This window comes from Phragmites australis, chromosome 12, assembly GCF_958298935.1.
Source record: "Phragmites australis chromosome 12, lpPhrAust1.1, whole genome shotgun sequence".
NCBI lineage: Eukaryota > Viridiplantae > Streptophyta > Magnoliopsida > Poales > Poaceae > Phragmites > Phragmites australis.
This window is the reverse complement of record NC_084932.1, coordinates 1,581,280-1,597,764: the sequence shown is the minus strand read 5'-3', so window position 1 is coordinate 1,597,764 and position 16,485 is coordinate 1,581,280. Positions and strand designations below refer to the sequence as shown.

The window sequence follows — 16,485 nt, the reverse complement described above, 5'->3', positions numbered from 1 at the left end:
TTTTTTCTGTTTCTGGGGCCAAACAGGGATAGGATAATACATTGGCAATCTCATTTCTCAATTCGTACCAAACATAATTGTGTGCACTTGCAGGATTCATGGAAGGAGATAATAAATACTACATTGATATCGATGACACGAATGAACAACTGCGCACATAGGTACATAAAAAATGTGGATCAACTGCACGTCAACACCTGCATATCACAGCCCATGCATCATCATGCGCGTGAACTCATCGAAGCAGACGAATCCGTCGCCGTCGGTGTCCACGCCGCCGATCATGCGTCGGCAGTCCTCAACAGAGCACCTCTCGTCGCCGAGCGAGGCGAGCACGGCGCGGAGCTCCTCCGCGGAGATCCTCCCGTCCCCGTCGGCGTCGAACACCGCGAAAGTCTCCTTCAGCTCGCCCTCGTCCGCCGGCTCCGCGGCCGCCATCTCCTCCAGCACGACGCCGGCCTCACCGAGCATCTCGGCCAGCTCCTCCTCGCTCGAGACGACCCGCCTCAGCGCCACCTCCAGCTCCTCCCGCGTCACGGCCGCCGGCTTCTTAGCCCCGGAGGCAGACGCCGACGGCAGGACTGTCCTCGGCGTCGTGACATACACGGACTCATCGGACGAGGACGACGTAGTCGAGGCGAAGGAGCTGCTCTTGCCGTTGTTTGATCTCTTCCCCTTGCTCTCCTGCTTCTTGGCAGAGGAGGAACCGAAGAAAGGCATACTGAGCTTCATGGCTACGTTAGCTTGTAGTCGAGGTATCGATCGATCGAATTGACGAGGAGGGGGACTCGAGGCATGAAAGAAGTAGGAAGGTGAGGTTGGAGAAGACGAGGACTTATAAGAGGACGGGACGAAGGCGGTCGATCGAGTGATCTTCCAGGAAGCTTCGCGCCGGGCGCGGGAAAAGAACGGCCGGTTCACATGCACGGGACCTACCTCTGCTGCCATCATTTCGTCTCGTCTCCGCTTTGAAGGTTTCTCGCCTTCATGTACGGCGGATGCGATGGATCATGAGTTTGTATGAGACGAGAGAGAGAGAAAGAGAGATCACTCGTTTATATACTGCACCTAACGCTGGCATCATGGTGATTCATCCATCGGTGACGTCAGCTCATGCGAGGGTTTAACTTGGAACTCTCGGAAATACGACTCGCACTTGCACACATACGGTTTATCTCGATTTTATATCATTCTTATTTATCTATTGATTCTTAATTTATTTTATATATTTTATATATTTTTATTATACGAATCTCAACACTAGTAAACAAACCTGATAAGCTATGCAATTACGTGCTCCTAGCGGAATTTTCGTGTTCGGAACTCTCAGTCGACAGCAACTTGCCACCAATTGCAAATGTGAAACGCGACATCTGGTCATCGGCGTGAGAAGGGAGCTCGAGTGTCCTTGTTTTTGCAGCAGCTTGTAGTTAAAATATATAGAGATCGACAGCGATATCGATCGTGGTAACAACGGTCAATTGGTATGGTAGGCGATATAAAATTGAATTTTACTGACCACTATGTAATCCAAGAGCAGGTAAGTGACACGGGTGCAGCTTTAGAATCATTTCTAGTTCAGAGATAGGGACATCAAATCGGCAGCAAATATCTACTTTAGTCGGAACACTTCACCAGTAAGAAACATCGATGATATTGCAGCAAGGAATACATGACGTGACGATTAAGCTGCACTAACTGGGTAAGTATTTTGGTGTCGTATACGGTATATACTAGTACATCATGGAAATGCACCGAAATGTAGGCTACGTACGTGTGATGTGGATGTGGTCGAAGGAAGGTGCAGGGAAACTTCACATGTTTTTCCCCGTAAAGTTTCAGGAAACTAAACTGACGACGGAGCAACAGCGTGACCTTGATGAGTTTGTTCGATGGGAAACTCGTCAGGAATTTCGGCTGCATTACGCTTGCACTGCCTCGTCGTCCTTGGAAACTGCAAAAGCCAAAGCCAGCCGTTGGTTTGCTATTCTGACTGGTACGGCATCCAGCCATCAACACCCGGATCGAAATCCTCGGATTTCACCCTGCCAAAGTCAAGAAGGAACAGTGATATATGAGTGGTAAATAGTGTCATGTTGCCGAACACTATAGTAACAAGTACGGTAGCAACGGTACCTCTCCTGCTCTTTATGAAATACTGTAGCACAAAAATCCTGACCGTCCATGTGTGATCCAACGGTTCAGACGGAGGATCCCAATCGATCAACACCCACCGGTTGCTTAAACTTTCCTGAGAAGTTGAGCTACAGAGTGAACTGATTTTAAGTGTGCTTGCTGAGCTTACGTTTTACTGTTTTGTAGCACTTAATTACTCGTTTATGCTGTGAAGATTAGTTATTTACCAGTGCAATAACACGTATAAAATATACCATGGTTCCTATATATGTTTGTGCATGACATGGTTCAATTCGGGCTCAGCAGTCAGCACTAGTGTTCCTTTCACACAAGCAAGGATCAAATGCGAGTGACGTCTCTATTCCCTTGTTCCATGGCAGACACCACACCACTGGTGCCGGTCTAGGTATAAATTCCAGTACTCATAGCATTTCAGAAGCTTTTAGATTCGATGCATTGCTGTATTGACTTAATAGTATATTCGTTGAGAGTGATTTATACTTTTGCGTGACATGATTGAATCCTAAGCTCATCGTGCAAATTTAAGGGACAGCATCACCATTTGATTTCACCTCCCCATACTCATCCCCATGCCCATTGAAAAAAAATGCTATATTTTATTTTGAGTAAAAAGACAAAATAGTCGAACAGAAATGACCGAATCAAATGTAGGGCCGACCCAACAGATCTTAGCCAATCGAGCAAGTCAAATTTGTAACTTTTGTGCTTGTCCCTTCCTCACCTATTCTACCCACAACTAGTACAATGATCCCAACGGATCTTAAATATAGTTGCAATGGTTTCTAAATCTCACACATAATATTATTTTACTTCCTACACTAAGAGAACAAAACACGATAATGCTTAGTTCATAGAGTAATAGTGTTGTACAATGTCTAAGATTGTCAAGGGCAATAAAACCGTATCATCTGATATTCACAAATTAAAAATTATCATTAGTGCACCGGTTTAATAATTTTGGAGGTACACTTTTGAGCACCAGGTATCCAATTAATGAACACTCGTTTTAGCAGTTTTAGTAGCTATCAGGTTGGCGTATCCTGGTCAGTAGTTTCGGTGAAATGAATGTCTTTTGGACACAAGGATGAGTATGTAGGAGATACGTAGGTGACATTCCATTATTGCAAAACCATCAATTAATCTTGTACATACTAATAGTAAGGGTGCACGTGAAATCCACACGTCAAAAAAATAAAAATACTTTACAAACATATACCACAAGCTTGCGATCCATTTTGCAAGCCAATAAGATCTTAAAGAAAATTAATAGATAAGTGGGGGAGGGGGTGGGACGAAGCTGACCAAACTCCTACATTATATAGCTGATCTTAACTACATTGCCAAAAGAAAATGGTAGTTGCAATTGTCAGCTGCCTGCTAGCTACTGACCACCTAAGCCCACCTCTGTGAGCTACTGCTGGGCAAGGATCTGACTGATCCACAGCGCGTGATGCAGTTCGAACATCCCCAGGAACACAACCCCATGGCCTCGACCCTCAACAAGGTACATGAGCGCGATGATGAGCTGCTCCTCGGTGAAGCCTGAGACTCCCATCACAATGGGGTACAGGTCGGGGTGCGGTTTGGCTGGAACAGTGGCGCGTATGGCAGATGCAACCTCTTTAAGGGTGTCGCAGAGGGGAGCGAGCTGATGGACGCTGTAATTCCTCACCCTCCTCGATCATCACCACAAGGCAGCACAATGTTGCTGCAGCAGCAGGCAAGCCAGCAGCACAGATGGTCAGGCGTCGTCAATGGAGCTTGATCCAGTCCCATAGCTGTATCAGAGAGGCACATACATTCCCAAAATAGTTTGATAAACTTGTCGACGAGAAAGAAATGTCATTCCAATTTGGTGCATACAAATTCTTTTAGAGATATTACAACATACAGAGAATGCTACAGTGATTGGGTTGACGACAGGGACTCGTGAGATGGGTATGCGCAAATCGAAATGCAACGAACCTGTTGCTCCAACATTCTTTCAAAAATCAGAAAAGGGCATTGCTGCTATCCTCTGACAAATGTCAACTACTATGACTAATACCAACGGACTCCACAAGTGCCAACAGGCTAGGCACATAAATGCATTGAGACAGGCACATGAATGCATTGAGACAATTGCTGAATGCTGAGATATCACTGATTTCTAATCCAGTTGTAAAAATGCCAATGAAGCATTTTTACAATTTTCTAGCAGCGTTTTTGAGATTGCCAAAAAACAAATGGCATTGTTGCAAATGCCCAGAATGCATTACATTGCATTCGCACGAAGCATGCCCAAAAATCTATGTAATAGACCAGCAATCTAAACATGTCATGACAGCATACACATCTATATTTGTGAACATTGAACACTGCACTGCGACGACTAACCTGCCTCGCAAATGTGTATCTGCAACAAAAACACTGGGCCATGCGAAAAGTCAATGTTGCCTCCATACATCCATGGCCTGCACATAAGCCATCAGTTCGATCTGATGAAACACCTCAATTCCACACCATGGGCTCTGCATTATGTTACCCCAAGTCCCAACTGAAACTATGGTATAATCCAATTTTGCGATGCTCAACTGCCCTGAGCGCCAGCATTCGCTGTGGCGTGTAGACTCTACAGGCTGGCATTCTGCAGATTGGCAACAAGAGCCAACTCGCGTCTCCGCGAGACAACTCCAAAACCCAACAACTTGACGAATCTGCAGCAACTCAACTCGGGGGAGAAGAGAAGATGCGAGCAGTTTAGGGGCTCCATGCCCGCACCACCACAGATGACCTCACCAATCACCTAGGATCCGAGCTCTGATCACACACAGTACCTACGGACTACAAATCGAACCCGCTGCTCAAGCTGGGAGACTACAATCGAACCTGCTACATCAGATATTCAGAATAACATCAACTAAATGTCTAAATTGCAATACATATAATGAAGCTTAAATAGTACTCCCTCCGTTCAAAAATAGTAGGCGCATTTTATTTTGGAGAAGTCAAACTTTATGTACTTTGCTAACATTTAATCAAATTATAGGAATGTCTAGTATATAAAAATTATACAACTAGGTTTACAATTCAAAATGATTTCACGCTATATAGGTTTTGTAGCTATAAATGATATATTTTGTGAGAAAACCTTACTCAAAATCCAACTTCGAAGACCGAACCCAAAAAAAATATGCCTACTATTTCCAAACGGAGGAAGTATGTAAGTTCATTTTCATGGCCCTGGCTGGCCGGCATTGAAACCACATACCATCTAATTGAATAAAAGTTGGTAATAATCGTGTATTACGTCACCCAGAACAATATATTCCTGAAGTCATCAAATAAAAATGAATGCCTTCATCCTTCTTGATGGACCATGGTTACAAAAATTAGGACCACATTACATTAGCACTGATTTTAAGTACTGTTCATTCCCCTTCCTGTACTGCCTATTTTAAGAGAACATAAGCAACTCTATTAATAAGGCCCATGAGTAATCAACCGATAATTGAACATCTGGCCCTTTGTATATCTGAAGAGCCAGTTTTAAAACTAATACCAACTACAAGTAATCAATTTGTTGAAAGCTGCAGTCTATGGGTAAAGAAACTTATCATATATATAAGGAATTTGGATGGTTTTCAAAACCAGAGTAAAGCTGCAGTTCTAGGCCTAATTAAGCCACAGTTCACCATTAGCACCTCCACACGCACTACACCCGGGCATGTTAATGCTTTCGACAATCAGAATTGGGATATCTAGGAACCTTGTACAATACTCAAAACTGCTGAAGTATCCAAACTGTTGTTTAAGCAGAATGCATACCTTGATTAGCAATCTCAACTCAACAGCATACCTTGATTATCCATCAAGGCTTTCATGCAACTCATATGAAGAACCAACCTTTTCCATATACATAAGAAGGATTTCCATTTGGGAAAGACAAAGATCATTGAGAGGTAGATAGGCTACAGCTTACAATAGAATGCATCGTAGTTGATATGCTTGTGCTGTTGTGCAATTGTTGCTGCATTGTCATTGCAACACCAAGCATTTCATCGAACAGTCCAATCTCCTCCTTTTGCTTTGCTTTGAGACTTTTCTCCTCCTTTTCTTTTGCCTGCAAATGTAACAATTAATCCATAAATGACTATTCACATACACAATAACAAACAGTCCAATCTTACAATTCAACTAATTTCTGGCCTCGGTGAAAACTACTGCAGTCAGATTTCAATCACCATTATAGGCCATTCGATTACTGATTAACCACTCAGGCAGAAACAAAGAATAAAACAGGGATATATAAGTCTAAAAAACAATCCCAGATGGAATTTAATCAATACCTCCCCAGACCAATCAAGTGAGGCCTATAATGCATGGTTCAAGAGGCCAGAAATTATGCATGGTTCAAGAATTTCATCGAACAGAATGGTTCAAGAAGTCATGCTTTTTCCTAACAGAAAGAAATAGAAATGTTGGGGGCACCAACCTCTAAATCCTAATGACATGACACCTGCATTACAAGGGCCACCTCGCCGCAGCCAACTCCACTGACCTCCATAGCGCCGCCACCCCACCGAGCTAGAGACGGGACATGGGATGTAAAGGACATGAGAAGGAAGGTCAGAGATGCACGGATTGAGTCAGAGATGCACATACGTGACCACCGATGCGACGGGGACGGAGACGCCGTCGAACAGGGCGGCGGCGGCCATCGCTTTCGATCGCATGGCCCTTGCCTCCGCCTCCTGCTCCACGCGGCTGATGTGGCCGGCGCACCGATGCCTGCCATAGCCGTCGGCCGGCCCGCAGCTTGCAGCACTCCAAGCACGGATGGATGGAGGCCACAAAAAAAAAAGCTGCCTTTTGCAGCGAGCCCGCGGATCTGTGGGGGAATCGACAAGGAAGTCACGGATTGGGCTCATGGGGCGGTGGATTTGGGAGAGGTGGCTGCAATTGGACGATGGGAGGAACAAGAGAACAGGCGCTGTCGTTGGATTTGGGAGTGGACCTGGTCAACGGGGCGCCGTTGGGATGTGGAATGGGGGATGGTTGGTCGAACGAGCACGATTTTTCGGCTTTTTTTTATTAGAGATCGGTTTTTTGTGACTTTTTTACGGGTGGGTGTGAGATGAGAAAATGTGAAGCAGAAGCAACTCATGTTTTATAAGTAAACTAGTTTAATGTACGTGATTTGTATGTCGCGTGAGTGTGTACGGTGCTGCAGCGTGAGCTCGGTGTTGCAGCGTGTGGGCGAGAGCATGTGGATCCACGCGTGAGCACACGGTGCGGCAGTGTGTGGGCGAGAGCGCGTGGTGCGGGAGGTCGTAGGACCTACAAGAGGGCAGATCGTGGGAATAAAACACTACGTGCTTTTTAAGTAGTAGAGAAAAGAGATTCGGTGCTATTACTGTGATAACTCAAGCCAGCTACCATGACGACGTCTACTGCTACAACCTCGACCTCTTGCTCCAAGCACATTGATAACAGAGGATATGCTATTTCAATAGTACATGCAGGGAACCAATGCATTTGCAGACTTGTAGAATATTGGTATCATATTACAAAATTGAATACTATATCATTTACATGAACATTTGTCACAAGTAGAGTTTCAATACAGCGCACAAGGTTTGCAGTTTACCCGTAGAGAGTGAGCTTCTTGTTGTCGGCACCATAAAGATTGTCATCTTTCCGGTCATCACAAGCCCTTGCTTTCTCCTGTTCAGCATTCTCATCATCTTGGGCTAAACTAAGGCCATCCTTATGCCATACGAAATTTTTTTCTTGAATCATTTTCATCTCACGCATACCCGCTTCTTCTATGCTCATTGTTAGCATCCTATGATCCAAGTAAGATAGAAATGTAACAGAAAAATGAATCAAAGGGTACTCTCATATGCTCTAACAATGCTTTGTGAACCGTCAAATGACAGACTATGCAAATCAATCCAGGGTAGGATCCGATTTATCAGTATGGTATTGTAGGGGATAATATCTATTGGTCTCTACCAGCAAATAAAAAATAGTTTCACTTCTTACTTGAACCATATCATAACCTATGCACATCTCTAAGTCAAACTTCAAGTGTGTTTCATTAAGAATTGTAGTAATTAGTGGACATTTCACGTTTGACAATGGTAATGTTATCATAATATGGAAAATGGCAAACACTGTAGTGTCCAGGTGTATAAGGCTATTTTAAGGCATACATGTTACCAGGCTGAAAAACTTGTGCTGCCATCCTTTCCCTTTCACTGGTTAATCCCCCGCCAACAAGACTTGCAGGTCCAAACTTTGATTAATTGGTAAAATTAGCAAATAATTATATGCTTTCCGTAGCTTATGTGTTTTCTGAAAGGATGATGATGTCCTATCACCACAACTTGAAGCCTTTTTCTTTCAGGATCCAATTATTGGAGGAAGCTTGTTGTTGACATACACAACCGGCTATGTTGCATCTCTTCTCATTGCAGCTTCTTTTGCTGGAGCATTGCAGGTAAGGATACTGTCTTATTTTTTTTCTTGAGAACTTCATGGTGGGTGTTTAACCCCAGTTGGAAAATTCAAACAAGATTTGAAATTTGAATTGCTCTTAAGACTTAATTAAGAGCACCAGACCAATAGACCAAACTTGTTTGTTCTAATTTTATGCCCCTCATAATTAAGTTAATGGCCTTATGTAGAGTTTGTTGTCATTCAGAAGATATTCGGCATGGATACACCCAATCAGGTATCTACTACTTACTGAAATATGAATGATTCTGTAAAGTAACTGGTTAATCTTGGACTGAATATCCATTGGCATCTTGTGCTTTGTAGTCAAGATTCTGAAATCAAATATTTATATGGCAAGCTTTCATTTATTTTCAGCTTATACACTCAAATGTACATCATATTGTTTAGTTTATAAACATTTGTGAGGTCCTCCTATAACCACTCTGAATCTACTCCTTAAGCTAGCTAACTAAATTCACTATTGGACTTCAGATATATAGATTGGCTGCCAAAAAACTAGCACATCAAATGGCAGATATAGACTGGTTTTTTTGTTTCGACACTACATATGTGAATGTCTTCGCAAACTACTGAACTTACCTATTTGCATAAGAAGTGTCATCTGAGTTCGAGATAAATTGCTCCTTTAACTAGCATTATCTTTCCCTTTTCTAAAGACATGTATTGCACTGGCATTTTCATGGCAGTGGTGCATTTCTACTTGGTGGAGGTGTTTATACCCTACTAGACGGTGTTTCCTGCAACATCAATGGTAATGTAGGCCATTGTTGGACAAGAACTGCAAGGCAACAGCCTGTTCGACACACATGGTAAGATGGGCTTCAGCCCGGGGTGTAGGAATTTCGCCAAGTTATAGCCCAATTAGTAAAAGCCCAATCCGGGATGATATTTTGATATTAATTCTAGGCTATTAAAGGTCCGGCTGGGGCGTGACCAAATCTTGGTTCCGCCCTTGGTTCGACATGCAATAAAAATGTATTCAGATGTAAAGCAGATAATCAATTAATGAATGCTAACAAAGTATAGTCAATTCTCTCTGTATTGTATAGGCATGTGGTATGTACAGCGATTTGGGACAATCAAAACATCTTGACCTCCATAGTTTGTATGAGCCTCGATAATTGGATATCTACTTTGCTAAAATTATTTGTTTCTGCATAGATTGATAGAATACATGGAAACCCATACAAATATTATAGCAAAGAAATATGCCTATGCCCCTATGAATCGGGTTGAACCTATGATCTCAACTATCATTAGGCCATATGGTGCCCCCAAATTCAGTATTCGATGATTTGTGCAATAATCTCTCTTCAGCATGTTTTCTGTAGGGTGCAATAGTGCAGAAAAATTATGTTAGTCACAACAATATCACATGATAAGGTAATCAAATGGTTACACAACCAGTTTGATGGGTGTCAACTTGCTCACGTTGCCCCAAGCTGAGTTAACTTTTGTGCTTACGGTGTTACAGGTTATATCAAAGCATCAACAATCAACTGCGAGTGACATAGCTATATATAATTTAATAGCCAGAAAGATCAGCATGGTAACATAGACTGCTAGTACTCCCTCTAGTCACAAAAGAGTGTCCTTTTAGACATAACAAAGTTGTAATATTATGAAACTATTTTTCAAGACGAATCTAACTATATTATTTCTGAAATTCGATTGAAATATTAAAAAAATGTTGATAGTCAAAGTTCAAACGTGTTGATTACATATAATTCAGAATGACACTCTTTTGTAACTGGAGGGTATATAAGTGAGGTGATATATACACATAATTTATCGTAATGTGGAGGATGAGTGTTGAGTGAATTTTGGGTCGAGGGTATTGCATGTATCATGCTTCCACCACCATTCAACTGTATTTTAGTGTACAAATTGTTCTATTGATCAGTAATGCTTATTTCCTACGAACTATCAACTCTCTTTCCAAAACAAAATAGTACAATAGATCGTAAAAAAATCATGTTCAACCTGGAACCAAATCCTCTGACTTAGAGGAGGAAAAGCCACTGCAAACAGTAGAATAAACAGTGATGTGTAGTAAAACAACGATACTATATCAGAAATTACTGTTTATGTGTACTGTACTGATTTCCTCTGTAGCAACACTGTTCTCTTTACTGTAGCAATATTGTACTGTTGATAAGTCCTAATTACTATTCACGAGTGACTTACCTCTTCTAAGTAAGTCCGAGGATCCGGTTCCGCTTAGAGACTTCAATTTGCTTGCTGCCGCATTTCTTACGGACTGTAAATTACTCCAAGATTAAGTTGACCAATGTCGAGCATCCAAGAAAGTAAAGCTCACTTTGTCTTCTCACCAAGGTTCTAATCACCAAGCTGTGCAATAGCTATTTTGGATCTCAAACGTGAGGCGACGGGCCAATCGCTTAAATAGCTGCGCTATTTGCCATAGCTTATAGCTAGAGACTGCTTTTCTAGGACTGTACTGTGAAGCTGCAAAAATCGTGATTTAAAAGCTTGCTTTTCACACATAAATTCCTAGGGCAACTTCCTTTGGATCAATTCCAAGAAGGCTTACGAATTCAAATGAAGAACATGTTTAGCTCAAAGAAATTGCAATTCAAAATTCAAGCTCCAGAAGAGAACCCCTTAACAAAATACACTTGAAGCAAAATCACAAGGCTCAGATGACCAGAAAAATGGGAAACAAATACAAGGAATTCGTCATGTTCATCGTGTGCTAATTGCTAATTGGGACAGAAAAGAGCAAGAAAGATGGGGGTATGGCTACGGATCGAGGACTTACCGGCGCCGAAGGAGGTTCATGGCGGAGGTGGCGTTGTGTGGGTCTAGGAGGGCGGCAAGGAGGAGGTCGCCGGCGACGGTGCCCCTCGGGTGCGGTTGGGGTCGACGAGGAAGGAGGCCCGGGCTTCATCGCCGGTGACTTTGAGGGAGAGACGGATCTGGAGACACGGCAGCGCTCCGGCGTGTAGGAGGCCGCGGCGACGCGTGCGCGATGACCGTAGCCCTAGCCCATCTGAAAGTGCGAATGCTTCGCGTGTGCAACCGTGTCCATCTTTCCTACGCCGATCCTTAATCACCAAGCACTGTGGAGGTGTGGATGCGATCGTACGCGCCGGAGCCGCCGCAGCCGCGTCGTCGTCGTCCGTGTTGACGCAAGCCGCCTCCGAGCCGTTGACACGCTCCAATTTCCCAACCCGCTTTCGGCCATAAAGCCCTGTCCTGCCCTGCCCCGTCGTCCTCCTCTGCTCGGCTGCACCTACCTGTTCCATTCGAAGCAATTCCCCAAGCGCAGGCGATCGCTCCTGATCTCGTCGTCTCCAAAGTCCAAACCCGAAAACCCCCATGGCCAGCTACCCACCGCCCGGCTCCGGTTACCCCTATGGCGGCGGCGGAGGCGGCTACGGGGCCCCACCGCCCTACGGCTCCTCCCCCGCCCCCTCCGCCCCGCCCTACGGCGAGAAGCCCCCCAAGGAAGGCAAGACCTCCTCGGCGCCCCCCTACTACGGCGCCCCGCCCTACGGCGAGAAGCCCCCCAAGGAAGGCAAGACCTCCTCGGTGCCCCCCTACTACGGCGCCCCGCCCTCAACCCAGCCCCACCCCTACGGCGGCGGTGGATACGGTGCCCCGCCGCCCTCGTCGTCGCCGTACGGGGCCCCGCCGCCCTCGTCGTCGCCCTACGGCGCCCCACCGCCCTCGTCGTCGCCGTACGGGGCCCCGCCGCCCTCGTTGTCGCCCTACGGCGCCCCGCCGCCCTCGTCGTCGCTGTACGGGGCCCCGCCGCCCTCGTCCGCACCCTACGGGGCCCCGCCTCCCTCGTCGGCACCGTATGGGGCAGCGGGCGGGTACGGGAGCCCGTTCGCGGCGCTGGTGCCGTCGGCGTTCCCCCCCGGGACGGACCCCAACGTGGTGGCGTGCTTCCAGGCGGCGGACCGCGATGGGAGCGGGACGATCGACGACAAGGAGCTGCAGTCCGCGCTGTCGGGGTACAACCAGAGCTTCAGCCTCCGCACCGTCCACCTCCTCATGTACCACTTCACCAACACCAACCTCCGCAGGATCGGTAAGTCCATCGTGCTCTTACCCTCGTTCGTCTTCGTCCTGCCTTTGTTTGTTCTAGGTAGAGATGCAAATTTTGTATTTTTTGATCATTAGGTGGATCCAAAACTCAAAAACATGAATTAAAGATTCACCCTTATCTAACTATGGTAAGGTAAAAATGAACTAAGTAGTGATAAAAACTACCTATTGGCTACCCTGTTGAAGTTTTTAGGGTGCGGCGCGAGTTAGTGTGATAATTTGTTAGGCGGGGGTGACTATGGTGCGTGCCGTGCTCTGGAGTTTAGGTGCAAGTCATCGGGCTTGCCTAGAGCTGCCCAAGGTATTTTGACATTGGAATTGGGCGATGAAGGGCTCCTACGGTGCCAACCAGATGTACAGCGCAGCTCTAGATGGGTTTTGTTTACTACCAGTACTTGGACACGGACACATGTGTCGAAATTCGACTCGGATTCGGGTGTCCAATTTGGCAAAGAAAATTTGAATACGTGAAATACAACTTGGAATTCGACTTGGATTCGAGGTGTCCAGTTTGGCAAAAAAGATTGGACACGGGTGTCGAGATAACACTGTTTACTACCAGCCTATGACAGGGACTCAGTGTGGTTTGGTCTCTGCTCTTCGGTGGCAATTTGATCCTTTTTAAAGAAGTGCGTTTTAGGCATAGAACGGGTGGTCAAATATTGAATTGATTAAGTAAATCCATTCTTTATGTGGAAAATAATCGTGTAGAGACGTAGAGTGTAGACAACTTGAGTTGGTCTCGTAGGATTGGGATGTAAGTGGGTATTCAATGGGTAGTTCTTGGTCACTATTTTAGCTCATTTGCATCATTGTCCGGCATTGTGGGAGTGTATCTTTAGTTCAATTGATTGAGTTTTGGGTCAACCCAATGACCCAAAAAAAAGCAAAACTTGCATCCCTACGTAGGATTATTTTCCAGTCCTGAGTAGGTTGTATACACTGTGGATACAGCACCAAGTATTCTCAAGTAACATGACTTGTTAGCGGTCTTATTGAAACCATAGAATTTCTTTGTAGTGTATGAAGTGTTGCTACTGGCCATATCACTCTCTAGCCTTTATCTGTAGCATGGCACATGATTTATTAATGTTAATTTGGTGCCATATGGACATTCCTGTTTGCTGGAGTTCCTAGTTTTGGATTCAGTTCGGTATAGATTCCTTTTAAGTTGAAAGTACTAACTAGATCTTCGCAATTTTAATCACTTTTGGAAGATTTTTCATATATTATTTTTTTCTTTTGTTATACAATATATGGTTCAAATCACGAGTTGTAGATTTTTCAATTAGTCTCAACTCAAAAGATCAGTGCTAAGTGGTGTTATCTCTCTTTTTTTTGGCAAGTATGAAATACGCCTATATTAGATTCAACATTCCCCTTTTATCTTGTGTACCTTCTCTTTTCCTAAGTATCTTTTTTTTTCCATCTTTCAGGGCCCAAGGAATTTACTTCTGTGTTTTACAGTCTTCAGAGTTGGAGAGTGAGATGACCTGCAACTTAATGTTCCTCGTTTTCCCTTACTTTTATGCAAGCAAACCAATATTTGAGAGCTAATTCAGTGAAGTAAAAGTTATCATTGTGTATTTACATTTCTTCGTAATGTGCAGGCAATATTTGAGAGGTTTGACCGTGATCAAAGTGGTAAGATTGATGCATCGGAACTGAATGACGCTCTTCTCAGTCTGGGATATTCTGTTTCTCCAACCGTGCTAGACCTGCTTGTGTCTAAATTTGACAAGACTGGGGGCCAGAGCAGGGCGGTTGAATATGATAACTTCATTGAGTAAGAACCTTCCTTCGATTTAACTAGGCTTGTTATTCCTCGATGAACTTTTATATGTGTTGTACCGTGTTCAACCTTAAGAATCTTAATTAGATTAAATGCCGGTCGTTTCTCAGAATTTCTATTACTCAAGACAAAATTTGGTGAAGTGCTTATCCTTGTTTTTTTTAACAATGTGTGCGTCGAACCTTGTAAGTTTGCAATTGGTGTAAATTGTTCCATATTTTGAAACAAAACTTGTCTTAACTAGCGCAAGGTCAAACTAGAAACTGGTTTGTTCATCAGTTGGCCTCCTAAGTCTTAGGGCTTAGAAGCTAGAAGTCAAAACAAACGGATTTGCTGAGAAGTGGCTTCTGAAGAAGGCAGAAGCTGCTTACGAGGAAAAAGAACTAGAAGCTGAAAAACCCGCTGAGAGTAGTTTTTCTGAGAAATTACGTGCTGAGAAGTCAAAAATTTATTGTAGAAGCTAACAATCTATTTCCAAAAACAGCTTTTCAAAAAACCAAAAATACAACTTTTCAGAAAAGCTAAAAGCAGAAGCTCAAATAAACATGCTCTTAGTCATGTTTTCTAATGCAAGACTGTTGTGATGGTCAATAGTGGAAAAATTGAATATATTCTATTTGCTTTCAGTTTGTCCGGTACTGCAGTCCTAACTGTGTTCTTTTTTTACCTCTGCAGATGTTGCCTCACAGTTAAGGTAATGCCGCCACCATAATTCACAAGTGGACACACACAGTGTCAGCGAACTTTTTTGTACCCGATATCACGAATGCATTTCTGATCTTGTTTGTGCACTTTGGGTTATTTTTGCAGGGGCTAACCGAGAAGTTCAAGGAGAAGGACACAACATTCTCTGGGTCTGCAACTTTTACTTACGAGGCTTTCATGCTGACTGTGCTCCCTTTCCTCGTTGCATAATGGCCGTGTACTTCACAGTTCAGAGCAAGCTTTGAGCATACTATGCCAGTTGTACTGAAATAATTCTGTTCGCAGAATTATTCTTTTATTTTGATCTAAGTTTTAATTCTGAGGATTTTAGTGATGCTGCTGCTTTGCCAATGTGACGCTGGGTAGGTGGCTGGATGCCTCAAAAAATTGTTGAGATCAATTCCATAACTACCTATGGCAGTTAATCGTTCATGTCCGTTGGAAGAGGTGCCTCCTCAATGTCACATCTTCATCTAATATTTACATGTAACAAATGGCAATACAATGAATGAATGAGTTCACTCATTTCATGGTCATTTTCTCTTTAAAATCAGGCTGAGATGCTCCTCTACCGAGTTCATTCCCCCACCACCTTGGGGCCACAGCAACAGGCCAGCGCTACTCTCGGTGAGGAATACCTCATTTCATGGTCATTTTCTCTTGAAATCAACTTCATGGTCATCCTTGTTCGGAAAATTGAGCTGTGTACTTTAGTTAGCCTATGAGCATTATGACTCAGTCGCAGGTTTCGCCTTTTCCGAGTCCATCTCGGAGACCATTTGAGCTCGAGATCAGAAGGATGGGCTAAGAAAACTAGGCTGATTGCTACGTGTGCCCGTGTGACTTTAGTGCTCGGTCATAGCAGAGAAGATAATGTATATGATAATGTTGTCTGAAATTTTGTGGATGAGTTATAAAAGTAATCAATATAATTTTAGTACGAGGTCCTCGAGGACCCCACCATGCTCGTCGACGTCGATGCTATGGAGATTTGGGAGGGGCAGACCAACAACTTCCTTCGCGACATCTAGGCGCTACGGGCCACGGATCTAGCCACCGTCGAGCGGGAACTACGGGTCTAGGTGACGTCGCGCTGCTGCAAGGCCATCGCCACCTGGGAAGGGTTGGAGCATCCGTGAGTTGAGCGCTCACCGACCACGGTCTCGAGAGCGGCGACAGGTGTCGGGGAGGCTGATCCAGGAAGTGGCGGCTCGGATCCGGTGGCGGCAGCGTGGATTTGCGTAGCAACG

The 16,485-nt window shown here is 44.3% G+C and overlaps 3 protein-coding genes across 9 annotated transcripts; 1 reads left to right on the top strand and 2 right to left on the bottom strand.

Moving 5' to 3' along the window:
• Positions 1–29: 29 nt before the first annotated feature.
• Positions 30–1,012, bottom strand: LOC133886852 (probable calcium-binding protein CML36). The gene has a single exon (XM_062326740.1). The coding sequence runs from the start codon at positions 949–951 to the stop codon at positions 205–207; it is 747 nt and encodes a 248-aa protein (XP_062182724.1). The 5' UTR covers positions 952–1,012; the 3' UTR covers positions 30–204.
• A 2,358-nt stretch (positions 1,013–3,370) lies between these two features.
• On the bottom strand, positions 3,371–7,203 carry LOC133887039 (uncharacterized). 6 transcript variants are annotated; one of them, XR_009903499.1, is made up of 4 exons: positions 6,802–7,201; positions 6,632–6,723; positions 4,534–6,259; positions 3,371–3,935 (listed from the first exon to the last, which is right to left on the bottom strand). XR_009903499.1 is itself a non-coding variant. In XM_062326947.1 (3 exons), exons 1-3 carry the CDS (start codon positions 7,065–7,067, stop codon positions 6,195–6,197), a joined length of 423 nt encoding a protein of 140 aa, XP_062182931.1. In that variant the 5' UTR covers positions 7,068–7,196; the 3' UTR covers positions 5,874–6,194. The 6 variants fall into 6 exon arrangements, 2 of the variants coding, with proteins under 2 accessions (XP_062182931.1, XP_062182932.1); XR_009903498.1 differs by having other exon boundaries at positions 6,119–6,259; positions 6,802–7,196; XR_009903501.1 differs by lacking the exon at positions 3,371–3,935 and having other exon boundaries at positions 3,942–5,028; positions 6,119–6,259; positions 6,802–7,196.
• A 4,554-nt stretch (positions 7,204–11,757) lies between these two features.
• LOC133886225 (calcium-binding protein CBP-like) lies at positions 11,758–15,760 on the top strand. Of its 2 annotated transcripts, XM_062325952.1 has the most exons (6): positions 11,758–12,143; positions 12,210–12,721; positions 14,175–14,221; positions 14,349–14,524; positions 15,206–15,224; positions 15,341–15,672. In XM_062325952.1, exons 1-6 carry the CDS (start codon positions 12,004–12,006, stop codon positions 15,443–15,445), a joined length of 999 nt encoding a protein of 332 aa, XP_062181936.1. In that variant the 5' UTR covers positions 11,758–12,003; the 3' UTR covers positions 15,446–15,672. The 2 variants fall into 2 exon arrangements, with proteins under 2 accessions (XP_062181936.1, XP_062181935.1); XM_062325951.1 differs by having other exon boundaries at positions 11,846–12,721; positions 15,341–15,760.
• Positions 15,761–16,485: the final 725 nt, after the last annotated feature.

Bases quoted from the DNA above. Each gene is read 5' to 3' on its own strand.
- LOC133886852 (XM_062326740.1), bottom strand. From the start codon at position 951: ATGATGGCAGCAGAGGTAGGTCCCGTGCATGTGAACCGGCCGTTCTTT.
- LOC133887039 (XM_062326947.1), bottom strand. From the start codon at position 7,067: ATGAGCCCAATCCGTGACTTCCTTGTCGATTCCCCCACAGATCCGCGG. The intron at 6,724-6,801 runs GTATGTGCATCT...TCCCGTCTCTAG, and splicing joins CCCGTCGCATCGGTGGTCAC to CTCGGTGGGGTGGCGGCGCT. The intron at 6,260-6,631 runs GTTGGTGCCCCC...TTACATTTGCAG, and splicing joins CATGTCATTAGGATTTAGAG to GCAAAAGAAAAGGAGGAGAA.
- LOC133886225 (XM_062325951.1), top strand. From the start codon at position 12,004: ATGGCCAGCTACCCACCGCCCGGCTCCGGTTACCCCTATGGCGGCGGC. The intron at 12,722-14,174 runs GTAAGTCCATCG...TCCATCTTTCAG, and splicing joins CACCAACCTCCGCAGGATCG to GGCCCAAGGAATTTACTTCT. The intron at 14,222-14,348 runs GTGAGATGACCT...CGTAATGTGCAG, and splicing joins ACAGTCTTCAGAGTTGGAGA to GCAATATTTGAGAGGTTTGA.